Source organism: Bombina bombina, chromosome 7 (genome assembly GCF_027579735.1).
Source record: "Bombina bombina isolate aBomBom1 chromosome 7, aBomBom1.pri, whole genome shotgun sequence".
Lineage (NCBI taxonomy): Eukaryota > Metazoa > Chordata > Amphibia > Anura > Bombinatoridae > Bombina > Bombina bombina.
Genome location: NC_069505.1, coordinates 395,429,378 through 395,457,213, shown reverse-complemented (window position 1 = coordinate 395,457,213; position 27,836 = coordinate 395,429,378). Strand labels below are relative to the sequence as shown.

The following is a 27,836-nucleotide window of genomic DNA, read 5'->3' as shown; positions in this document are numbered from 1 at the left end:
GGAATGATATGCCACCTAATGAGCTGGATATAATCATGTCGCCTGCCGTAGAAAGGGAAATGCTCGTGATGCCCCGCCTCTGCGTATGGCTCCACCCCCCTACAGTGTTTTGGGTGACGCCGCCGGTTTGAATGGTGATGAGGTGTAGGGAGAGTCTGGAAGCAGGAGCGCGGAACGGTGAGTGTGGGACCGCGGAATGTGATATTGTTCCGGCAAACAATTGTCACTGCGGAGAGTTTCATTTTTTATTCGGTTTAGATTTATATTTTATAGGAATAATATTAAGGTTAAATCTTATCTTCCTACTAAACCTATGTAAAGTAATCAATAATGTTTCACAATATATTTGTATTTTATCTATAAGAACTCTTCTGAAAGTGACTCAACGGGGGTGGTTGGTAATATGAAGCCCCAAGATGCTTAAACCCCAATCTCATGTCTGTAAAGTTGCTGGTGGAAGTGACATTTGTCACATCTTACTGTCAAGAATCAGGTCACCAATCACCATTAAAGGGACAGTTTCCCTGAATGTGTTCCCCATGACTTGATATACCAGCTGCAGTGTATAAAATGTATGAGAAATTGCTCATTTATGCTTCTTTTTGCAAAGGAAATAGCTGGCTTTGCTCTTTGAAGCCACAGCCCATCAATATAGGCTACGCTTGTAATCTTATCATTAAATGCTTCCCTTTCTTGTCTCTGTTCAGTAATTAGAAAGAACAATTAAAAATGTTAGAGCATTATCTCTTCCACCTCCCACTGTGAGGGTAATTTCTTGTGCTGTATGTGTTTACATAGTTATTCAATAGCCTATACCTAGGTATAGGAACTTTTGGTATAGGTAAGGATACTACTATTTCTTTCATATAGGTGGCAAGAGTCCATGATTTTTGGGGTAAACTGTACCTTTTAATGTTGCATCCCACCATGGCACTGCCACTATTGATGCCCTGGTGACATTGCAGCAGATGACGTCCTATGTGGGATAGTATAGTAGCCGTGATATTTCTAATGGGGTAAAATCCCCAAATGTGAACTATGTTGAGGGGAAAAATGAATCTTTACTCTCTAAATTATATGATTAATATTATTTTACTATAAAATGTGCAGGGGCGGGGGGTGTATATACAAAGCTGGCAACAACATTGTAACATTCACACCCTCCAATGACAAGGTGTCCTGTCCTAATTGTGTCACTTAATCAGTGCAAGTCATTAGAGTGTGTTTATAAGGTCACCTGAGCTTTCTGATGATACTGAAATGGCGTAACCCACACAAGTTACTAATTTTCTAACATCTTGGTTTGCAGATAATGTTATTTCCCACTACTTATTACCGCCCTTTCTGGCAGTCAAGGGGTTAATAAAGGTTTGGCTGGGGGAATTGGGATAGGGTTAACTTTTTGTTTTTCAGAGATGCAGTGCTTACCTTCTTGATCCAGTGACATTTTAATATTGTATAAACACAATTTAAAAATAATAATAATAATATATATAATTTTATTGGGTATAGCATGATAGAGTGTAAGGTCCTGTTATTTCCTTCCTAGAGCTTCTCCAAAATCAGGCTTCTGATATATTAAAAAAAATGTACTGAACAATATAAATGTTTGAATATTAATATGAAATACCAAGTAGCCAGTTTGTTGGTAAATATTGGAATAATTGACTGTAGGGGTTTGCTGAGCTTTTGTCTCATAAACTGCATGAATGTGTGGGTATGCATATATGTTTGATTATAGTAGTTTCACCTGATATCAATGTACACACTGAGTTACCAAGAGTCACATAGTAAGTACAGTGTTGGCATTTCTGACATTTACGAGTCCCGCCCTGCCGATGTTTATGAAAGCGAAAGACGTGCAGTTTAGGATTCTCAGTTTACTGGAAAAGCTAGAACCTGTCACATTCATTTGCATAAAGATCGTCCAAACCTTAAATTGTATGTCAGTTGGCTGTGACCAGGATGTACACACCCCTCTATGGTACAGTCAAAGAGCACTTTGCATTCCTGTTAAATAGTAATTGAGTGAACAGGGTTTATGAAGGTTTTGGGAGGGGCATAACTTCCCTAGAATTGTGTGTGTTTGTGATTAGAATCTGGTAGCAGGTTAACAGTATAGACACAGAGCTCGGCAACTTCTCTGTGCTGTGTTGGGGCAGAGCTGTGTCCCATGGTTACTCCAGACCAGACAGATAATATAGGGAGGTTGATCTGAGTGAGTGAGTTGCTGTTCACATTTACTAGGATCTTGATGGACATCTTGCAACAACCAGGAAGAGACATATAGAAAAAACATCTAATTGATGTGATAGAGAATTTAGAGCAACCTGTCTGAGCAGTTCTGTGTGCCACAGACCCACCTTACTATTATTACATGAGGAGACGTTGGTCTGCATCAGATTTCATGTGTGTTGTAGGATATCCTGATATTGTAAACCAGGGTGGATTTGATTTAAATCCCCTGCAGTAAAACTTTATTTAACTCTTGGCTTTCTACAAAAAAAGGTTTCATATTTAGAATAATAATAATAATAATTTAGTTTGATTTTTTTTCAGTTATATCCGAAAATACTGATTTAGTTATATACTATTAGAAATACATAAATCATTGAAATGAATCAAATTATTGGTAGGTGAATTATTTCCAGTTTAATAGCTTCACATTTGATCAACTTTATTGGAAGGAGAAAAATAATAATTAACTTCATAATCACAATTTAGCTTTATTTAAAGGAACATTAAACCCAAAAAATGTTCTTTTAAGATTCAGATAGAGAATACAATTTTAAACAACATTCCAATTTACTTCTATTACCTAATTTGCTGCAATCTTTAGATATCCTTTTAAAGAAATACCAATCACATGAGTCATCTATGTGCAGCCATCTACCAGAAGCTACTGAGCCTATCTAGATATGCTTTTCAGGAAAGATTATCAAGAGAATGAAGCAAATTAGATAACAGATGTGAATTAGAAAGTTGTTTAAAATGGTATTCTCTATCTGAATCATGAAAGAAAAAAATGGGTTTAATGCCCCTTTAACTAAAACAATAACATTTTTATATTTCATTATTACTGCTTGCCCCTCCCTTCTCACACTTAGGTCCTTGTGCAGATTTATTTCACTCCAAACAATCTAATATTCTTTAAACATAGTTGATTCTGTGTGCATAGATTTGCTTGGGAGCAATGACATTAAAGGGACATTAAAGTCAAAATGAAACTTTCATGATTCAGATAGAACATTCCATTTTAAACAACTTTCCTATTTACTTCTATTATCCCTTTTGTTCTCTTTGTATTCATTGTTGAAAAGCATACATAGGTAGGCTTGGCAATAATGCACTGCTGCTTGTCACTGTCTCACCTAGCTCCCAGTAGATCATTGCTCTCCTTCAACAAAGGATATCAAGAGAAAGAAGCACATTTTGATAAACAAAATCTCAAAATTTTTATTAATTACAATTTGTAAACTTCAGTCTTTTCTGGTATATTTCCCTGTCATTGCTGTTGAGTACAGTTTATTGGATCCTAAACTCTCTGAGATAAAAGTGGCATTTTATCAGTTTTCAAGAATTACTGAAAGGATAAAAGGAATATCTATCTATCTACAGTGCCCTCCAGTTATATTGACACCCTTGGTAAATATGAGCAAAGGCGGCTGTGAAAAATTGTCTTTATTGTTTAACCTAATGATCTTTTGTTAAAAAAATACACAAAAATACTCTGCTCTCATGGATATCAACAAATGCAAACAAAACGGTTTATCTGAAAAATAAATACATTTTTGTTAAAGGGACATGAAACCCAACATTTTTTCTTTTTCTTATTTTTCATGATTCAAATAGAGCACGTGATTTTAAACAACTTTCCAATTTACTTCTTTTGTCTAATTTGCTTCATTCTCTTGGTATCCTTTTTTTAAAGGAGCAGTTGTGCACTTATGGGAGCTATCTGAAGACATCTGGTGAACCAATGAAAAGAGGCATTTTTGTGCAGCCACCAATCGGCAACTAACTCCCAGTAATGCTTTGCTGCTCCCAAACCTACCTAGATATGCTTTTCAACTTAGGATACCAAGAGAATGAAGCAATTTAGATACTAGAAGCAACTTGGAAAGCTGTTTGATAACAAATGCTCTGTCTGAATCATGAAATAATTTTTTTTTTGCGTTTCATGTCCCTTTAAATATGTGTGTGGCACACTTATTGGCACCCTTTTAGTCAATACTTTGTGCTACCTCCCTTTGCCAAGATAATAGCTCTGAGTCTTCTATAATGCCTGATGAGGTTGGGGAATACATGGCCAGGGATCTGAGACCATTCCTCCATACAGAATCTCTCCAGATCCTTCAAATTTCTAGGTCGATGCTGGTAGACTCTCCTCTTCACTCCACAGGTTTTCTATTGGGTTCAAGTCAGGGGACTGGGATGGCCATGGCAAGACCTTGATATTTTGTGGTCAGTAAACCATTTTTTGTGTTGATTTTGATGTATGTTTTGGATCATTGTCCTGCTGGAAGATCCAACCACTGCCCATTTTAAGCTTTCTGGAAGAGGCAACAGGTGTTCATTTAATATCTGTTGATATTTGATAGAGTCCATGATCCCATGTATCCTAATAAAATGTCCAGGTTCTCTGGCAGAAAAGCAGTCCCAAAACATTAAAGAGCCACCACACCACCATATTTAACCGTGGGCATGAGGTACTTTTCCATATGGCTACCTCTGTGTGCTCCAACCCCACCTCCTGGTGTTTATTGCCAAAAGGCTCTATTTTGGTTTCATCTGACCATAGAACCCGATCCCATTTGAAGTTCCAGTAATGTCTGGCAAACTGAAGACCCTTGAGTTTGTTTTTGGATGATAGAAGAGGCTTTTTTAACACTTATTTAACAAATATTTTTTTTTATAAACCTGTTGTGTTCACAATTGTTTGATATCCATGAGAGCAGAGTATTGTTGTGTATTATTTGTTTTATTTTTATCAAAATGTTAAACAATAAAGACCATGTTTCACAGTCCTCTTTGCTCACATTTACCAAGGGTGCCAATATTAGTGGAGGGCTCTCTCAATCTCTCTCCGTGTTCTCCCAAAGACCTATTTAATGGGCACACCACTTGGCTGATTGTACTGTGGACCTGGCTAATATTTAAGCCACTATTAATCTAAAATTAGCAAAAAAAAAATTATGTTTTTGTTTTATAAATTATCATTAAATCTGTATGTTAATTAGTGCTTAGGATGGCATAAGTAACATTTTATAAATAACAAAAAAAAGTTATAATTTTACACTGCTTTCATCAGGCTGCTACTTAAAGGGACACTGAACCCAATTTTTTTCTTTTCTTATTCAGATAGAGCAGCAACTTTGCAATTTACTCATATTATCAATTTTTCTTCGTTCTCTTGCTATTTTTATTTGAAAAAGAAGGTATCTAAGATTTTTTTTGTTTTGTTTCAGAACTCTGGATAGCACTTTTTTATTGGTGGAAGAATTTATCCACCAATCAGCAAGGACAACCCAGGTTGTTCACCAAAAATGGGCCGGCATCTAAACTTACATTCTTGCATTTCAAATAAAGATAGCAAGAGAATGAAGAAAATTTGATAATAGGAATAAATTAGAAAGTTGCTTAAAATTGCATGCTCTATCTGAATCACGAAAGAAAAAAATTGGGTTCAGTGTCCCTTTAATGCCTTCCCCTCTGGCAACATTTTCTGTAAACACTAGATATATAGATTATTATTTATTATGAAATATTTGGCACAACATTATATGGAGTTAGCATTCGTTCTGTCAACCACTACTTATATGTTTAGAATATTCTTTCCTTTCATGACCTGGTATCACAGTGATTGAGAAACTAAATTTGTCTAATTTTCCTGTCCAGATAAACATGAAGGCTTTAATCCTGGTCGGCGGTTATGGTACCAGACTACGTCCACTCACACTCAGTGTTCCCAAACCACTAGTGGATTTCTGCAATAAGCCTATCCTCCTGCATCAAGTAGAAGCCTTAGTGAAGGTGAGAGGTTAAAGTGGGGCAAGAGGGAACAAATGTCTGTCCCTGGCTTGAGACTATTGATAGAATCTGATCCTGGGAATAGGCAATAAAGGGACGGTGTACACAAATTTTCATACAACTGCATGTGATAGACACTACTGTAAAGAAGAATATGCTCAGATACTGATCTAAAAATCCAGTATAAAACCTTTTTAAAACTTGCATAAAAGCTCCCAATTTAGCACTGTTGATGAGATTAGGCTGGGACACCTACTGAAAGGGGCTGAGAAAGCAGGAAGCGCAGACCCTCTCCTGCATATGAAATGCCCCATTACACAAACAGGCGCAAGCAGGAATCTGTTAACTTAAGTGTACATCTGATACTTTGGGGCTTGGTTAGGCGTCTGAAAATTTGCACAATGTTATTAGAAAAAAAATACATTGTTACAAAAACACTCCCAGGTGGGCTATATAAATGGATCCTCTACAAAACATTTATGCAAAGAAAAATCTAGTGTATAATGTCCCTTTAACCAGCAGACACCTTATTGGAAAGATGAGAATCTTCTCTGTCCTCTGATTGGTCACTAGACCATTTGATCCATCACATGACTATTGTGAACATGGTTTCCACGTTTAGAGTGAAAGTGTTTGTCTCACTCAGAAATAAATTCATACACCCATTACATCACTTCCTTTTAAAAGGAGAATCACATGACCCTTTAGATGGTATGTGGTGAATGTTTGTTTTAACTCCTGATAGAGTTGAGTAATAAGTAGGGTAGGGCCTAGCAACCGTCTCACTTTCACTGCAAACTTAACTCTTTACATCTGTGAGACCCCTAATGGGAAAGAGACCCCACACCTTTTCAAAGGAGGGTAACAGGACCCTTTAATGTATTTTTGTTTTGTTTTAGAGTTAAAGGGATATGAAACGCAATTTGTTTTCTTTTACGATTCAGATAGAGCATGTGATTTTAAGCAACTTTATAAATGTACTCATTTTTTTCTTCGTTCTCTTGGAATCTTTATTTGAAAAAAGCAGGCATGTAAGCTAAGGAGCCAGCCCATTTTTGGGTCAGCACCCTGGATAGTGCTTGCTGATTGGCTACATTTACCCAGCAATCAGCAAGTTCTACCCCTGTGCTGACCCAAGAATGGGCTGGCTCCTAAGCTTACATTCCTGCTTTTCAAGTAAAGAGAACTAAGCAGTTGATGATAGGAGTAAATTAGAAAGTTGCTTAAAACTTCTGCTCTATCTGAATTGTGAAATTAAAAAAAATTGAGTTTCATATCCCTTTAATAAGTGGGCTGACTATAAAAGCTATAAATGCTATATTTTCTTTGTTTACATTGATTGTATGATTAACATTTCAAACAACATACAGTATATTTGTCTATCTCTATGCTTATCTGTCTGTCAGCCAGCAGTAGAGCGCCTCTTGCATACTTTATACTATTCTTTATGGCGGCACACGGTTCCCGTCTATTCTAATGTTTACTCTGTGCAGGCCGGGGTTAATCATGTCATTCTCGCAGTCAGCTATTCTAATGTTTACTCTGTACCTCTCTGTGCAGGCCGGGGTTAATCATGTCATTCTCGCAGTCAGCTATATGTCCGATATGTTGGAGAAGGAGATGAAGGAACAGGAGAAGAGGGTGAGTAGGTGAATAAGCTGAGCCATAGACAACACCTTACTGAGCGTTTCAGATATTTTCTTTACTGGTTTCCTACCCTCCTCCTGATGGTGTAAAAAGGGTTAATCTCAGATTCTGGTCCAATATAGCAGGAAAGGGACGGAAGCCCACAAATAGCTCCTCATTACAGCGCAATGTCAGCCCCAACATGCTGGGTGTACTCCGGTATTAGCATTAGGATTTGGTTGACGTTTGATAGCCGGGCAACTCACTATTTGCACAATATAAAACATTTACTGCTTTAAACCATTACATAAGAGATGCATGTTGAGCAAGTACTTGACAAAGTGTTTCAGGTAATTTTTGTTTTTTTAAGTTTGTTACAAATATGAAAACATTAAAGGGACAATGTACTGTAAGATAGGTTTCCAGTGACTTGTTACACCAGCTGGAGAGTATTAAATGTGTGGAAAATGGTTCATTTATGTTTGGGTTTTATATTTGAAATATCTGGTTTTGCTCATTGAAACCACCACCTATTGTTTTCAAGAACATGATGGGCTGAGCCTGCATGAAGAGCAGACTGGCTTATCTTCTCTATCTCTAAACAAAGGCCAATACTTGCATAAATAACTGAAAGGAACAATTTCCAGTGCATTTAATACCAATCAACTGATATAAGAAGAAATTACATTGTGTCCCTTTAAGTATAGAGAATCTGTGAATCTTATTACCTAAAAGCATATTAAATGTTTTGTCGCATGTCAAAGGCAAATTTATCAAATTATTTTCTGATTTTTCCTTTGATAAATAAAACTACTTTTAGTTTTATGTCCGTCTAAGCAGCCAGTTATGTACAAACCTAAAATTTCCTGCTAGTTTCAAAATAAATGACATATTTTCCATGCAAATATTTCTGTTATATTGCTTTATGGTTTAAAATAAAAAAAGTCTGAGTTTTCTTATCGGTATCAGCAATTAAGTTCTGATGTACGTTCAAAATAAAGATTTTGAAAGTATGTAAAACGCGTTATTTTCATTGTGTTGCAGTCCAGGAACACTCCCCTTGAAATTACTCTAAATTGCTTATTTCTTTTTATTTGGCCAATCACAGACAGATGTAAAGAAATCCCCTGCAGTATTCAAACAGTCACTATGTAGCATGGACTCTGCAATATTCACTTTAGCTTCTCTGGGGTGGTGGGAAAAATATCGCCTCTTAGAGATAAATAAATGGAAAATCGGGCAACATGAATAGTGAAAGGACATTGCAAGTTTTTTTTTTTGTTGTTAAATGCCATTCAAAAGAACATTAAACAGTAAATAAAAAGAAATGTATGGGGAGATTTATGACACAGTGAATGGCCCTTGCCGTGCAGATCTATTTGTGAGTGGATTAACATCAGAGGTGGTACGTTTAAAATCACTCTGGGCTGATCTGACCAGGTTGATTGACAAGCCCTGCTCTCATGTGATTAGTTGTGTGAGAGCAAGGGGGCAGAGTTGCACAGATAAATACAGGCGGATGCTGCATGCTTGATGCAATCTTGAGTGGACAGATTCCCTGCTATAAACATCAGAAGGGAGATTTATCATTCTCCAGACAAATAATGTACTCAAAGCAAAGATTAGCCGGAGAATAATATGTATGTAAAAAAAAAACTAATATCACTTTAACTAAATGGAGGATGTATATAATAACGCACAATAATAATACAAGCAGATCAGGGCGCAAGTAAATAGTAACGCACAATAATAATACAAACCGATCAGGGCGCGAGTAAATGGTAACGCACAATAATAATACAAACCGATCAGGGCGCGAGTAAATGGTAACGCACAATAATAATACAAACCGATCAGGGCGCGAGTAAATAGTAACGCACAATAATAATACAAACCGATCAGGGCGCGAGTAAATGGTAACGCACAATAATAATACAAACAGATCAGGGCGCGAGTAAATAGTAACGCACAATAATAATACAAACGGATCAGGGCGCGAGTAAATAGTAACGCACAATAATAATACAAACGGATCAGGGCGCGAGTAAATAGTAACGCACAATAATAATACAAACGGATCAGGGCGCGAGTAAATAGTAACGCACAATAATAATACAAACGGATCAGGGCGGGAGTAAATAGTAACGCACAATAATAATACAAACAGATCAGGGCGGGAGTATATAGTAACGCACAATAATAATACAAACAGATCAGGGCGTGAGTAAATAGTAACGCACAATAATAATACAAACAGATCAGGGCGGGAGTAAATAGTAACGCACAATAATAATACAAACAGATCAGGGCGGGAGTATATAGTAACGCACAATAATAATACAAACAGATCAGGGCGTGAGTAAATAGTAACGCACAATAATAATACAAACAGATCAGGGCGGGAGTATATAGTAACGCACAATAATAATACAAACAGATCAGGGCGGGAGTATATAGTAACGCACAATAATAATAATACAAACAGATCAGGGCGCGAGTAAATAGTAACGCACAATAATAATACAAACCGATCAGGGCGCGAGTAAATGGTAACGCACAATAATAATACAAACGGATCAGGGCGTGAGTAAATAGTAACGCACAATAATACAAACGGATCAGGGCGCGAGTAAATGGTAACGCACAATAATACAAACGGATCAGGGCGCGAGTAAATAGTAACGCACAATAATACAAACAGATCAGGGCGTGAGTAAATAGTAACGCACAATAATAATACAAGCAGATCAGGGCGCGAGTAAACAGTAACGCACAATAATACAAACCGATCAGGGCGTGAGTAAATAGTAACGCACAATAATAATACAAACAGATCAGGGCGTGAGTAAATAGTAACGCACAATAATACAAACCGATCAGGGCGTGAGTAAACAGTAACGCACAATAATAATACAAACAGATCAGGGCGTGAGTAAATAGTAACGCACAATAATACAAACAGATCAGGGCGTGAGTAAATAGTAACGCACAATAATAATACAAGCAGATCAGGGCGCGAGTAAACAGTAACGCACAATAATACAAACCGATCAGGGCGTGAGTAAATAGTAACGCACAATAATAATACAAACAGATCAGGGCGTGAGTAAATAGTAACGCACAATAATACAAACCGATCAGGGCGTGAGTAAACAGTAACGCACAATAATAATACAAACAGATCAGGGCGTGAGTAAATAGTAACGCACAATAATACAAACCGATCAGGGCGTGAGTAAACAGTAACGCACAATAATAATACAAACAGATCAGGGCGTGAGTAAATAGTAACGCACAATAATACAAACAGATCAGGGCGGGAGTAAATAGTAACGCACAATAATAATACAAACGGATCAGGGCGGGAGTAAATAGTAACGCACAATAATAATACAAACGGATCAGGGCGCGAGTAAATGGTAACGCACAATAATACAAACAGATCAGGGCCTGAGTAAACGGTAACGCACAATAATAATAATACAAACGGATCAGGGCGGGAGTAAATAGTAACGCACAATAATAATACAAACGGATCAGGGCGGGAGTAAATGGTAACGCACAATAATAATACAAACGGATCAGGGCGGGAGTAAATAGTAACGCACAATAATAATACAAACGGATCAGGGCGGGAGTAAATGGTAACGCACAATAATAATAATACAAACGGATCAGGGCGCGAGTAAATGGTAACGCACAATAATACAAACAGATCAGGGCCTGAGTAAATAGTAACGCACAATAATACAAACAGATCAGGGCCTGAGTAAACAGTAACGCACAATAATACAAACAGATCAGGGCCTGAGTAAACAGTAACGCACAATAATACAAACAGATCAGGGCGTGAGTACAAGTGACATTGTTGAGTCTTCAGATAAGAGGCTGGTTGCTGTGACGTATGACCAAGTGTACAGATAAGGATAGTTGTGAGGCTGTTACTGTATTATCTACTGGGCGGCATTATGAAGTAGCCGAGTGGGGGCACAGTAATACTTTGCAATATTATAACTTTTTCTGCTATGCAAAGCACAAATAAATTGCTTGCCCTTCTGCCTGTCTCACATTTTCACTCTTCCTTATACTCTGCCTGTATAACCTCATCTCTTATTTTTCCTTTGTTTTTGTTTAAACCCCCTTCTCTGGCGCTTGCTTAAAGGGAAACTGAACCCAAATTGTTTGTTTCTTTCATGATTCAGATAGAGCATTAATTTTAAGTAACTTTTTCATTTACTCCTTTTTATCCATTTTCTTCGTTTTCTTGCTATCTTTATTTGAAAAAGCAGGAATGTAAGCTTACGAGCTGGCCCATTTTTGGTTCAGAACCCTGGTTAGCGCTTGGTGATTGCTGAATACCATTTAGCCACCAATCCGCAAGAACAACCTAGGTGCTGAACCAAAGATGGGCCGGCTCGTAAGCTTACATTGCTGCTTTTTTCAAATAAAGATACCAAGAGAACAAAGAAATTGATAGTAGGAGTGAATTAAAAGTTGCTTAAAATTGCTGCTCTATCTGAATCATGAAAGAGAAAAAAATGTGGGTTCAGTGTCCCTTTAACTTTATACTGTTGATTATTTTATCTTCATCTTCATTGCTACTAAAAACCTTCAGAGTCCCTGTTTAGGTGCTGATGTAATTTTGTTTTTATAGGGATGTAAAAGTCAATATAAAAATATATCGTTAAAAGCATGTTTTGCAGTCTGTTCCTTAACAAATTGGCTTCTAACACATCTCTGTGTACTGTGATTTAAAGGGACAGAAAAACTTTCATGATTTAAATAGGGCATGTAATTTTAAACAACTTTCCAATTTCACTTTTATCAATTTTGCTTTGTTCTCTTGGTATTCTTAGTTGAAAGCTCATATGATGATTTCTAAGCCCTTGAAGGCCGCCTATTATCGCATGCTTTTTTGTTTGCTTTTCACAACAGGAGACTGCTAGTTAATGTGAGCCATATAGATGATATTGTGATCACACCTGTGGCAGACACTGCACTAATTGGCTAAAATGCAAGTCAATAGATAATAAATAAAATGTCATGTGATCAAGGGGCTGTCAGAAGATGCTTAGATAAAGGTAATCACAGAGGTTAAAAGTGCATTAATATAACCGTGGTGGCTGTGCAAAAGTGGGGAATGTGTAATAAGATTATCTATCTTTAAAAATTCTGGTGTTGACTGTCCCTTTACAAAATAAACTTTTATGATTCCGCTAGAACAGCACTTATACGATATTGCACAGTTGTTTTATATACACACTTTCTGGGGGAAAAGGATTCTACTGAGCATGTGCACAAGCGCTTACAGGGTAGACGTATACTAGTTTGTGATTGACTGACGGCTGTCACATGATACAGTGGGCCAGGATAATAGATTAAAAAAAATCTACTGCTTTTGTCAAATTTAGAATAGGTGTTATTGCGTTGCCTTTTTATGATACACTTGTTAATTATGCAATTCTACTGCATGGAGTGGTCTTTTAAAGGGACCGTAAAGTCAAAATTAAAGTTTTGTTTCAGATTAAAAATGAAAATGTTTCCAATTTATTACAATTATATAATTTGCTTCATTCTCATGGTTTCATTTGCTAAAAAGCATACCTAGGTAGGCTCAGGAGCAACAATGCACTATTGGGAGCTTTTTGCTGATTGGTGGCTGCACATAGACAGTATGCCTCTTGTTACTGCCTCACCAGATGTGTTCAGCTTCAACAAAGGATACTAAGAAAATGAAGCAAATTTGATAATAGACGTCATTGGAAAGATGTTTATAATTGTACGCTCGCTCTGAATCATGAAAGAAAAAGAATGTGGGTTTCATGTCCCTTTAAGAATTGTGCACCTGCGTGGAGGCAAGAAGTGTGTTCATGTTGCTTACTGCTGCATGCTCCTGCGTTGCACAGGGATGGAGCAGGCGGCTGTTACATGGAGCAGGCGGCTGTTACATGGAGCAGGCGGCTGTTATATACAGATTTGATGAAAGGTACTTTTTAAAAAGTGTATTCCGCCTTTTTTTTTTTTTTTTTTTATTTTATAATGTTCTAGCGTCATTCATTTACATCCTTTATGTCCCTTTTAAAGGAATATGACATTTCTATTTTGAAAGGGTCCCATATTTGCAATGAATAACTATCTTGCGTATTTATAAAAGAAAATCATTTTATTTCATGCACAGACTGTCTTTAAAATGTTTTCATGAAATGCTATGGCTGGTATAGGACAGATCTAACAACTGCCATTGGTTAGATTATTGGCTGATGTGTCAGTAGTTTATTGGTCAGTGGCACAGCTAGAGGTTAGGAAGTGGTCTTTGTTTGTTTGTTTTTCCTTCCTTCTTTTTTTCTTCCTTTTAAGCTACGCAATTTTGGGATTGATTGCACTTTCTTGGATTATGGCAAATGTAAATCATAAGAAAAATAAAACTAGAGATAAGAGTTCTGTTTGAGATTTACCATAAAGAACAAATGTACATATTAGCGCACAAAAACCCTTAGATGAAAAGTAAGCTTGCTGGTTCTTTGCAAATGACAAAGTACAGTGTTCTCCCTATGACCATTTAAAAAAAAAAAAAAAAATTGTATTGCACAAATTTATCATTAAGTACATTTATGTTAAATTATACAATTCGAGGGGGAGCGAAGCCTACACTCGGTGGCAAGACGCATCTTGGTGAAGTTTGTATAGATTTTTTTTTTGCAAGTTACCTACAACACACTGACAATATTTAAAACTCATAAGCAGGCCTACGTTCTTGAGGTTTGATAGAGCGGATGATTTGACTGTATTTTGCATATGCTCTTTGAGTCGGCTACACTGCAGACTTTCTCACAGATCTAGAAGCCATTTTGCAACTACACAGCGTTGAGCAAGGGAAACGTGGATTATGAAGTCTGGGGCTGCCGCACAATAACCTCCCGTACACCGATATCCTGTAATAGGATAACAATCTCCACTTTTGCAAGAGTCTTATAAAGTTCCACCTAATTTGCGCTGATCTGGACCTTAAGCAATTTCCTTAGACACGCCACAGTGTTAAGAGAGGTGACACAGACCACATCGGATGGAGGCTCTATCCCTACAATGGAAGAAATAAACAAATGGGAAGAAACTATACTACAACTGATCAACAAGCATTGCCTGGAATTGGAGAATCAGTTGACTTCTTTACTTTTCCCGGCCAGCCTACGTCTGACTACCAGGGATTGGCTACAACCCCAGATTTGCAGTACGCTGCAGGACACACTCCTTACTCGGCTGAATACTGATCATGAACGCTCTTGGTCCCATGACAGAGCCTTACAAGATTGTGGTGGACCTGTGGTTTCATTACCGGCATATGCCATACAACATACGTACTCTGCTATACAGCTTGCATACCCGACTGTACCTGTTAGAGCACACAGCAACCTTGCTGAGAATTCGGTATCCTCTGGGGCTCTTCATGACGAGCTGAAGGTGGAGATATCTGTAGACTTGGACCAAGAGTCTTTGAAGGATCTGGTAAATGTGACTTGTTAGACCCCAGGAGGGCGCCCCCGGAGTATTATCTGTCCGCATCCAGTGTTCCCTCTGCTATTGGGACCAGAGAATCTGACGGCTCCTATATCGGTAATCACTACTCTTACAACGGCCGACTGCAAAGGCCCACTGCAGCTGCTCATACTGACCGTGACATCCAGGCTGGGAAGGGTAGAAAATGTCTCTAAGAATGCGGCGCATATTAGTGAACTGAAGCAAGGAAACTCTCTGAACCCTGTCCCTGATCTGAGTCGTTTACTTCCCGGGAGTGTCAGATGTGTACTTGAGACGGGTGAAATCGATTCAGTCATTACACCCTTGGACCTGAGTTCTTAGCTTACTTGCTGTCTCTAATCTTGAATGCTATGAGTCTAGATGTCAGCGGTAAGCTGCAACCAACAGTCGGTTTATTTTCACTATGCTGCAAGACTGTGGAACGGTGGACATTCTTTTACCAAATACAAAATATGCCAACATCTCCATTTGTAAACTCTCCAGCTTGGCAGTCTGGCATAGGTTAAGCATACTGGGAGACTCCCTACAAAATTAGGTGTTCAGGAGAAACTGGGAGCTGGCACTGTCACTTTATCGCATGGGAGTTCATTAATATTCCTGTACATGAAGGCACCTCAGTCTGACGTTCTTTGTCGGGTTCCCACAAATTATGTTATGTTTAAACTCCTGAACTGTGTGTCCATCTTTAGGGTAACAATCATATAGACACCTATTTACCGCATATGTACCAAGATATCTGTTTATGCACGTATATTAATATGCTGTAACTGTAGGCTTCCTGCAGATTTCAGAATATATGCAGTAAAGTTTGTCAGCGGGGGGAGGTCTCTACGTAATCTGTATTGATAATTTAGCAGTGTAGACATATGGACTCTAATATTTTGCATGTATAAATCTAATTCTTTAGTATTACTCTGTGTTACTATTATAAATTACTATATATGGATTATAGGTCTGTAAGTTTTATGGTTTTTTTATTCCTAGGGTGGAGTATAATATCCGCTTGAAGGTACTATACTTCACATCAGCTCTAGGGGAGCGAAAAATGTATCTATATCTGCATTTGTTACCCTTTGACATATGTACAACAGGCGTGATACACTATAGCGCCATAAGATATAGTCAATGCCAGGCGAGACCCTCTGAATGGGATTATTGTACCCAATTTTCTGTCTATACTACAGCACGGTTAGAAAATGAGTATCTCACTATCTCATTACACTAATGCCCTTCTATATAACATACCTTAGACCCCATGCAGGACTCTTCATAGAGATAGGAAAATACCAGTAGCTTCTCCTAGTTCTCACTCTGTGCCCTTATATATCGTACTAACTAGACAATGTTACCTATATGTGTGAACCCTATTAATACCCCAAAGTAAGTACAGGTTCCTACTACGGTATGGGCACTATAAGCACTAAGCAGACAGGGAAAGGTTTTGCTGAGTCTCTTGTGGCCGGAGGGACAAGGCAATCTTGACTTAATAATGTAGACATCTCCTATTAATTTGTTCACTCCATAGGTTGGTTGGATGGAAACTACCGAGTAGGATCTATTAAACCTTCCACACTGTATAGGTTGTATGTGCATCACTAAGATGCATGGGCCACCAGCAAGGTATAAAGGGCCAAAATGGTCTGACCTCTACATGTATTCCTTATCCCCATCAATTAGAGGGACACACTAGTTTCCTAGTCTCTTTAGTCCAGAGCTAGCCGTTACTCTACACTGTGGTTTCATGGTCTTCTTTACCTTATTGCCCAGTGCTGACGGAAGTGGACAGCCATTCTTTAGTTATTACTGATTTAATTAGTATTAGGTGGTTCTAGTTCATGTTTACATATATTGTTCTAATGTTGTCTCTGCATATTATAAGTGACGCCAAACTGACTGTTTTCATCACTATGTAAAATCTTGTTTCCATATTCCCAAGCCCAAAAGTGGCTATAGACGACCAAACTCCCTTGCCTCCCAATAAAAAACACTAAACTACAAGAAGGTCCAAAAGTGGCCTACTCCTACATTAGGCGCTATATATTATCATAAAAAGGGAGGTTTCTATTAGATTTGCCTATTTATCACTCTTATGAAGTTATGAAAATGTATTTGCACTCTTCCTTTTTTTTTTTTTTTATTTTATTTCTGATTTTGTATACCATGGCACAATTTCATCCGCTCTGTAATTGTTTTTAATACCTCAATAATAAAAACAAATAATCAATTCTTCAGGATGGCAGAATCCAGTGAAACAGGGTCCGTTAGACAATTCTTGGTCAGATGTACCTTCTAGGTTATCATAAAGGGACAGCGCTTGTATTTGTAAGATTTAGTCTTGCAATAAACTAACATACTGGATGGGTTTGAAAATGTTTTGAAAACATTAACATCTTGTTTGCTGCATATAATTTTTAGTAACCAGACTCCACCCACCATTGGCTGCTACACAGATTGTAGTTAGTTCTGGTAAACTCTCCCCTTTTTAAAAATAGATCTGGAATGTTAGTGATATTTTAGATGGAGTTTGATTTATCAGTTGTAATGAAGTTTGTGCTATAACTTACTTTTTAATAAAGATCTGACATTCAAATACCCTGTGCTCCTCCCCCCACTTCGAAAGTAAATTTTTCTGTGAGCTAACTGTTTAAATTGTTGTCCAATCAGTGTTCTAGCTAGAACAAAAGTGCCATATGGGGAGAGCTCTGATTGGACAACAATTCAAACTGTACATACAGTAAAGGAATTTAGTAATGAGAAGGCATGTATAGAGCTATGTTGTGAATTGATTCAAGAGTTGTTGTTGACTCTGGGATTTTTTTTTTTCTTTCTGACAGCTGGGAATTCGCATCTCAATGTCACATGAAAAGGAGCCTTTGGGTACAGGTAAGGAAGGGAATTTGTGTCTCTAATAGATAAGATTTCAGTTGTGAAACTGTTATATTAAACTTTCAAACCTCCCTTGAGCACGTTGCACAATGTAGGGTAAAAATTCATGCATCCCACGTATGACTTTACCTATGTGTTTAACTATGAGGGCAATAATGCCGACCTGACATATATAGTTTCTGTAGTAGAATCTTCCTTTTAATGCATCTTCAGGTTTAGCACAATGTTGTCTGCTTTAAGTATAAGATCTTGTTTATAAAATAGTCCTAATGTGACATCTGCCTGCAGCTGGCCCACTTGCCCTGGCTCGGGAACTGCTGACGGAAAACTCTGATCCTTTCTTCGTCCTCAACAGCGACGTCATCTGTGATTTCCCCTTTGAGGATATGGTCCGGTTCCACACACACCACGGGAAGGAGGGCACGATTGTGGTGAGTTGGGTCCCTTTTTGCTAATCTCCTTTTCTGGAGTTTCACTGTAAATATGGATTATCGTGTAATTTAAAGGGACTGTCAAAATGAAATGCTCATGATTCTGATAGAGCATGAAATTTTACACAACTTTCCAATTTACTTTTGTTATCAAATTTGCTTTGTTCCTTAGGTATCCTTTGTTGAAGAGTAAACTAGGAAGGCTGATGGGAGCTTAGGAGTGTGCACGTGTCTTTAACAATCTATGGCAACAGTGTTTGCAACTATGTATAACATTGCTGCCAATGGCTAAAGAAGTGCACACTCCTGAGCTCACCTAGGATTACACTTTAACAAAGGGATACCAAGAGAACTAAGCAAAACTGATAATTTAACAAAAATGGAAAGGTTTTTTGTTTTTTTTTTCTCCATGCTCTGTCCAATGCATTTGAAGGGACAGCAAATGTTCAAAATGATTTGCGTGTTTTAAACTTTTTCTTTTAAACATTGATTTTCACTGATGTGGCTATTAAAAATACCTTTTTAAACTCACTCTTTGAGGGCTTTCCTACCTAACCCCCAACAAAGCTGGCGCGTTTCTGTTTTCTTTTGTTTTCTTATTCTTACGGCTGTAGTGCGGTACTGTCAATCAGAATGCAACAGTCCGTCTCTATAGCTCACTCTACCTATTTGGACTGTGCAGCCTGCTCTCCAATATACACAGTGAATCGCAGTAAGACCAAATCATTTGGAAAATGTACTGACTGTTTGTTTGTTTCATTTTGAATGTACTGTCCCTTTAAGGTGAGCAAGGGGGTGGGTTCAGCGGGGCAGGAAGAAAACGGTTGGGTGACTCTATGTGCTGCCTCTTTACAGGTAACAAAGGTGGAGGAACCCTCAAAGTATGGGGTGGTTGTATATGAGGCCGACTCTGGACTAATCCAGCGCTTTGTTGAGAAACCTCAAGTCTTTGTATCCAACAAAATCAACTCTGGACTTTACATCTTCTGCCCCTCTGTGTTGGACCGCATTCAGGTACTGTATACCCCTTATCCCTTTCCCTGATAGAACTTTACAGGGCCATAAATCCCCACATTTTCAGATAGTGTAAAATTAAAAATAAATAAAATAAAAATGCCAGGGTTTCTATTAAATTTACTTGGCTGTCTTGTTACCCACGTTAGGTGGTCTCAGGAGCGTGCATGTGGCTAACACTATATGTGAGCAGTTTTATAAGAAAGCTTATAACAATGTAATACATTTGCAAAACACCAGATGGCAACAGCATTTTCACAAACTGCTCCAAACACGCCACATACCTAGGTATGTACTTCAACAAAGAACACCACATGAACTAAGTAAATTAGAAACTTCTTAAAAATTGTTTATCCAGTGTGCAGGCGGCTATTTCATATCCTGGTTGTATCCTTCCCCTTTTTTTTTTTTATTTATTTATTTTACTAAAGTTATGACGGACAGAATATTTTAATCTTATTCTTCATTACAAGTTTGAATGGACACAAAAGTCATTTTCTTTTCTTCGTTGTTGTTGTGTAAATGTAGGCGGTGTGCTCTTATCAGTGAGTAATCTGTCCCTAGGGATGTTATTTACAAACATGCACTTCCAGTTTACATTTCAGTTAATCACTAAATGCATTTTATAAGAATAGTATTGAGGTTATTCCTTGCCTCCCTCTAGTTCCAATGCTGACCTGTTTGCACATGTGCAGTAACTCTCCTTCAGATACCTGCAGTGTAACTCAGGTTCCAAAATGGCAGCTCCCATAATTAGAGGGGGGGGGGGTGCATGAAATGTATTTAGTTTTTAATGTTCCTCTATCAGTCCTTCATGCAGAAAAATATTATTCACATCTTTAATATTCTTGAATATAAAAAATATATTCTTGAAAAACCAGAACTGGGTACACATCCTATGACCCTGCTTTTAGGGGCTCAGGCAATTAACCCCAGACAAGCCTGGGTGTGGCTGTAGGTTTGGGACCCAGGGAAGAAGAGCCCTTGATGTGGTCCTGGGCATAAACCATTTTGTCAAATGCTGTAACAAACTCTTCCCTTTTTGCTTTTAATCTTGCTGTGTGCTTGTAAGAGCGTGCCAGTCTCTCATTGCAAGTGATGTGTTTTTACTCTCTCCCCAGCTGCGGCCGACTTCTATAGAGAAGGAGATTTTCCCAGTCATGGCTCAGGAGGGGCAGCTGTTTGCTATGGAGCTGCAAGGTCAGTATGTGACGCTGTCTGGAGCGAAAATGTTAAACTACCTGCAAAGCAGTTGGTCTCTAGGCGTGACCGTTGTATGGGTCTGTGCTGCTGAAGTTTGCCCTAGTTATAAAAATGTCATGAGGAGAGCTGGATTAAATATATTAGGGGGGCTTTGTCATGACAAGTGACCGCAGGTGTATTTTGGGTGCGTGTTACAGGTTTCTGGATGGACATTGGTCAGCCGAAGGACTTCCTGACGGGTATGTGCCTGTACCTACAGTCTGTGAGGCAGAAGAACCCAGAGAGGTTGCACGCCGGCCCTGGCTTTATTGGAAATGTGCTTGTGGTGAGTGGCACAATGCTGGTTATATCATGATCATGCATTTCTCAAACTGCACCACTAGGGGGCACTTGAGCCTCTCCTGCCATTTTATTTGTTTTACTATTTAGAACCCTTAACATGTTAGCTGCCAGAGATGTAGCAATGTCACCCCTGGGGTTGAAGCAGCGCTACTTGGTAACTGTGTATCACAAATACATTTTGTTAGTCTCTTACAAACCGTAGTGTTGCTGTACCTGATGTCATTTAGGGCTTTATTAATAAAGAAATGCTGTGTATTTTCCAAGCAATGCTCATTTAATCAGTGTTATATTTTCATGCATATTGAAAAATAAATGCAGGGAAAATCCGCAGCTCAATATTTGTGCAAATGGCGTTTAAAAAAATAAATAGCGTTTTTGAAAATAAATCCTAGAAATTGAGGTAATTTTACTTTCACGATTTAAAAAAAACAAACAAAAAAAAACACCTGGCTAATTTTGATGCCACCCAATTAAAATTTAAGCCGACATAAAGCTAAAATTCACTAATAATTTAATATTTTTAATGTGTGTTGCACAAATTACCATTCATTTCTTAAGAGATTGGCAGCACAAATGAATTGCTTAATTTAAGTAATATTTATAAATGACAGAAAATGTTATAATATTACACTGTCCCAACCCAGCTGCTTCCTAATGCCACTTGGCTCGCACTGCGTCCATATCTTATTGCTTTATTACCAGACTTCCGTTTGGGTGCAATACACTAATTTTGAGCTCTGCTTTTAAAAATGACAGTCTAATGCCTCTATTACCCATCCCCCAGTTTTGCATAACTAACACAGTTATATAAATACACTTTTTACCTCTGATTATCTTGTATCTAAGCCTCTGTAGACTGCCCCCTGATCACATGACTTATTTATTATCTATTGACTTGCATTTTAGCCAATTAGTGCTGTGTTGCAAATAAAGCAAAGAGCATAAGAGGCTGTCTGTAGTGGCTTAGAAACAGATTTAAATGTTATAAAGTATATTAATATAACAATGTTGGTTGTGCAAAGCTGGGGAATGGGTAGTAAAGGCATTATCTATCTTTATAAACAATAACAAGTCTGGTTTAGACTGTCCCTTTAATAGGGGCGGTGGTGATAGTAAAAATGCTGTTGTGAAACTGTCCTGAGATGATGAGTGGAAAGCATCCAGATGTCATGAGGGTGAGAGAGAAAAATAAAGCAGAACTGTTAGGCCCGTGCATTGGGCAGTTTTGTCAGCTGCCAAATGCAGAAGGCGGCGGACGCTTTTCGGTGCAGAATTTCTTCTTGTGAAGGTGCAACACACTAAGATCTGCATTTGCACGGATCTTATTGAGTTGCACTTAAATAAGAAGAAAAAAAAACTGGCTCAGAAAAAAGCCGAACGCTGCCCAATGCACGGCTCTCTATCTTCTAAATCAACGCAGAGAAAACCCCCACCTGTTATATAAAGACATCTGCAGTGTCTAATTGAAAGTGGAACTTTAGGATGATAACATTTGTATACAAAAATGGCTATTGTCTGGTTATGTTTGCAAAAATAATTGAGGCATTTTAAAATAGTTTAATAGAAACATCCTGTGGTCTGATTCTCAAAGTTATATTCATTTTCTTATGTCTGTAATTTGCTAGGGAAGGAGCCTATAGGGCAGGTTACTCAACTTTTGAAATCGTGGTGCACTAAGTAATTTTTTTTTTTTACACACCCAACCAGTTTTCCCTCCAAGGCCAGTTTTGTGTGCGACCCAGCAGTGAAATAGTTAATAAGGGAACCACACCTTGCAGTCTGCATTGTGTAGTGTTTGCTAATTGCTCTAATTAACTGCTTCACTGCTGGGCCGCTCACAAAACTGGAATTGAAGGGAACACTGGTTGGGTGTGCAAATACAATGGAGAGATCGAGAGTAGGGATTATCCAGTAGGATTACAAAATAAAAAAAGTATAGACCTAGGTTTACCCAATCCAATTTTTCTTTCACGATTTTAAATCGCTTTCCAATCTAGTTCTATTAAACTTGCTTCATTCTATTGGTATCCTTTGTTGAAAGAGCAGCAATACACTACTGGGAGCTAGCTGAGCACATCTGGTGAGCCAATGACAAAAGGCAAAAATGTGTAGCCACATACATCTAATCTCCCATGGCTCCCTTTAGTTGTTTAATAGCTCCTCTGTCTGGCCCCTAAATATGTAATGAACGGAGTTGGGAAACCTAGTAAAATGGCAGTCGCATTAATGGGAGGCCAAATATTTGTACTTAAAGGGGTGGTAAATCCTAGTGTTTGTAAAATGCTAGAATTTACCAGTAGAACAAATAAAGGGGACTTTCAGTCATGAAATATAAAATACTTCATGCTGAAAGTTTTTCTATTTGTCTGCAGCACTGAGCTGCTCACAGCAGAATGCTGTTTTGCTGAGAGGTGACGTTTCCACCTCTTGGCAAATAGCCGTGCGGACTATCCGGCTAGGCACCAGTTGGGGCGCATGGCTATTTGCTAAGAGTTGAAAACATCACCTCAGCAAAACAGCATTCTGCCGTGGGCTGTCTGAGCAGCTCAGTGTGGCGAACGCTTCAAATAAAGGGACTTTCAGCATGAAATATTTTATACTTCATGATTGAAAGTCCCCTTTATTTGTTCCAATGGTAAATCCTAGTGTATCACAAACGCTAGGGTTTACCATCATTTTAAAAGTGACATTATAAATGTAAACTTAAATTTAATTTTTTTTTTTTTTAAATTGTCTGACATTGACTGTAGCTTTCTTGCCTTAAGATTGTATCTCCCTTTTTAGGATCCCACAGCCAAGATTGGTGAGAACTGTAGCATTGGTCCTAATGTGACTATAGGCCCTGGAGTGACGGTGGAGGACGGGGTTCGTATAAAACGGTGTACAGTGATGAAGAGCTCACGGCTGCGCTCACACTCATGGCTCGAGTCTTCGATTGTAGGCTGGAGCTCGTCTGTTGGTCAGTGGGTGAGTATCTGAGCTCACTGTATACTAATATACCCTCAGATTGACGGTTTTATCTACTGAAGACTTAAACCATCAATTGTCTGCATAAAAAATGGTTGGATAAAATAAAGAGATATGAAACCTATTTCAGACATTTTCTTTTGTGAGGCAGACAGAACATAACATTTTATAAAAAGGTTCCAATTATTATCAAATTTGCTTTGTTCACATGATACTCTGTGTTGGAGATACCTAGGTAGCTATCTGGAGCACTATCTGACTGGAAATAGTGCTATCTAGTGCTCCAGAAATGGGCCGGCTCCTAAGCCCATGTCCCTGCTTTTCAACAACAGATAGCAATAGAACAAAGACAATTTGATAATTGAAGTAAATTAGAAAGATGTTTAAAATCACATGCTCTGATAACCATGAGAGAAACATTTTTGGTATATATACCTGACCAGACCATCCCAGTGTTTTTCTTGGAGCCGATTGGTTTTTTTTTTTTTTTTTTTTGAGCCAGTTTAAATAAAGTTGTGTAGTTTTGAAGAGCCTGACTTCCTTTTTATTCTTTTTAAGGAGTGCCTTTTCTTGTATAAAGGCCTTAAAGGGACGGGCTGTATGGAATAGTGTAGGGTGCTATTATATGGTTTAGTTTAAAGGGACAGTCTAGTCCCAAAAAAACTTTCATGATTCAGATAGGGCATGTAATTTTAAACAATTTTCCAATTTACTTTTATCACCAATTTTTCTTTGTTCTCTTGGTATTCTTAGTTGAAAGCTTAGCTTAGGAGGTTCATATGCTAATTTCTTAGACCTTGAATGCCGCCTCTTAAGAATGCAGTTTAACAGGTTTTTCACCACTAGAGGGTGTTAGTTCATGTTTCTCATATAGATAACACTGTGCTCGTGCACGTGAAGTTACCTGGGAGCCATCACTGATTGGCTAAACTGCAAGTCTGTCAAAAGAACTAATAAAGGGGCAGTCTGCAGAGGCTTAGATACAAGATAATCACAGAGGTAAACAATATATAAATATAACTGTGTTGGTTGTGCAAAACTAGGGAATGGGTAATAAAGGGATTATCTATCTTTTAAAACGATAACAATTCTGGTGTAGACTGTCCCTTTAACCATTATATACCTGCTCCATACCTCCCAAACTATATTTCTCCCTTTAAATCTCATTATTTTGTGTAAGCTCATGCTTGCTCCTATAATACCTTGTGCACCTTACGCTCTCTGCATATAGATACTGTTATACCTGCACCTCCTGGTTCCAGACAATGAGCAAAGTTCACTGACCACACTTAGGTCTTACCCATTTCTGTGCCATATCCGGTGTATTCATTTCGCTCTCTCCTCTCCCTTCACTTGTTATATGGAGCTATAGGTCCAGTGTTGAGCAACAGTAGGTACAATTTGGGCCACATTCCTACACTACTTTTTCATAGCCCAGAGTTCCCTTTCAGCTGTCACTATACTTGTCCCTCTTTGTTTTCCAGGTTCGTATGGAAAATGTGACGGTGCTGGGGGAGGATGTGATCGTTAATGATGAGCTTTATCTGAACGGGGCCAATGTCCTGCCTCACAAGTGCATTGCAGAATCTGTGCCAGAGCCTCGGATTATCATGTAGCGCTGATGGTTTGAGAGGACTTTGTCTTTAGCGGTGGGACGGGCGGTTGTGGTTCTCTACTGTTTACGAGATTATAAAAGCACTAAAATGACTGTGGTTACCTGGGGACACCATCTGAAGCATAGGAACTGCTTAAATACCTCCCGTGCACAACCGGCACCAATGAGTCCAGGCCCTGCACGTGCTGTGCCCTCTCTCCTGGGTGGGACTTGGATATGAACCATTCTCATTTTTATGGCTCTCTACAAGAACTGAGAAATATGGCGCATTACGAGTGTTGGTTTGCAGATCCTCCCAACACCAGAAATGTTACTGGTTTATACTTTGTTTTTATTGTACAAATCTGAGATTCTTAAAACCGCTTCAGGAGATGCCGGATTTGTATTAAACATGAAATAGATGAAGCTTAATCTATGCTGCTTCCCAAGCCACAGTGAACCTTAAAAGGCCGTTGTACTCACATTTTCTTTCTTCTATATAAAAGAAGGTATTTCACACTGTATTAGACTTTAATACGCTGTTTGTATTCTGAATAATGATTTTCTCATCAGTTTTTTGGAGGCATTTCCCATGAGACTGTGAATTGTTCCTATTAGCCAGTGATTAAAGGGACATTAAACCCAAAATGTTTCTCATGATTTAGGTACAGCATACAATTTTTAAAAAAACTTTCCAATTTACTTCTATTAGCAATTTTGCATCATTCTCTTAGTATCCTTTATTGAAGTAGCAGCAATGTACTATTGGGAGCTAGCTGAACACATCTGTAAACCAATGGCAAGAAGCATAAATGAGCAGATACCCATCAGCAACTAGATTCCAGCTCCTGAGCCTACCTAGGAATCCTTTTCAACAAAGGATACCAAGAGAACGAAGAAAATTAAATAATAGAAGGAAATAGTTTAAAATTGTATGCTGATCCATGAAAGAAATGTTTTGGGTTTCATGTCCCATTAAACAGACATAAGTGCAATAGTAAAATGCTCTCATGTGCTAGAGAATTGTACTATTCCATGCTCTGCAGTGAAATGGCGAGCCAGTCAGGGGTAGCATATGTATATACTTGCAGTATTTATTATTAGAGCCTCTTACTATTGCATTTTTATGTCCCTTAAATTCACCTGTATAACGCACATAAACACGCATTTCCTGCTGCAAATTTAACCGTAAACAGCATTTAATATGCAGGAGTGTATTTTAATTTTGAATAGAAGCATTACATTTGTATAAGCCATATAGGGTCATATGCTAGGTATGCCTAATGCAACCACATACACAAGGCTCTTGCTGTTTGGGGAAGATGCACGCCGCTGCTGGCTCCCTGAGCAAGCACAGTGCATGTGAAGCATATCTACATATACCACTGAAAACAGTGACAGCTTGTGTTTGTTAAAAGCCCCATGGCAGAACATGCAGTGATCTGAGATGTCATTGCATAAAATGCAGCATGTCTGCAGAAAGAACAGGACACTTTGCAGTGCTGCTCCACATCAGACTGTTCTCTTGAAACAGAGCTTTGCTCTGGCTGCGCTGTGTAAGTTTTCCTTAACACAGTGCATCCACAGCAAACTGCTGTTTGAAATGTACAGTAAAATATGCAGTTGAGATGCAAAGCAGCAGCACATTGATTGTTAACTGGCTTTCAGATTTTTTTCAAACCCAACCCCTAGCCTTCCCCAGCCTGCAAAGCTGTTTTTATTAATGTAAGACATTATTATGAGCAATGCACCTTTTTTATTACTACATTTCTATGTTAAACCAAGTGAAAAGGTAACCACTTTTATTCAAGAGACATTTTACAATTTAACCTCTGGGGTTAAAAGTATGTTCCAAAAATGATTCTATTCCAGGGCTTGACAAACTCCTGTAGACACTGGCTCCTAGAATTTTACCACTGGCTCCTAACTTTTGGGGTTATTCTCTATATGTCTATATACCATTGTCTCCTAAAAAATTTTTCGACCCCTCTATTCCACATAAAAATGCACGTTTTTGTTTTGATTTTTTATGTCCTTTTAACAGACTACAAAAATTATATATACTAAAATGATTAAATGCTGCTCTTCTATATGCATCAAAGAAAATGCTACAAGTACAATGTTGCTTTAATGTATATGATATTTCTAAATAGACCTTTTAATATAAACCAATGAATTTCTTAACCTCCTGTGTGATCTCTCATTTC

General features: G+C 38.2%; 1 protein-coding gene across 2 annotated transcripts; it reads left to right on the top strand.

The window, feature by feature from the left end:
* On the top strand, window positions 1–27,813 carry GMPPB (GDP-mannose pyrophosphorylase B). 2 transcript variants are annotated; one of them, XM_053721139.1, is made up of 10 exons: window positions 6–177; window positions 5,899–6,033; window positions 7,591–7,671; window positions 18,027–18,075; window positions 18,367–18,509; window positions 19,365–19,523; window positions 20,645–20,723; window positions 20,924–21,051; window positions 23,853–24,035; window positions 25,520–27,813. In XM_053721139.1, exons 2-10 carry the CDS (start codon window positions 5,905–5,907, stop codon window positions 25,649–25,651), a joined length of 1,083 nt encoding a protein of 360 aa, XP_053577114.1. In that variant the 5' UTR covers window positions 6–177; window positions 5,899–5,904; the 3' UTR covers window positions 25,652–27,813. The 2 variants fall into 2 exon arrangements, with proteins under 2 accessions (XP_053577115.1, XP_053577114.1); XM_053721140.1 differs by lacking the exon at window positions 7,591–7,671 and having other exon boundaries at window positions 1–177.
* Window positions 27,814–27,836: the final 23 nt, after the last annotated feature.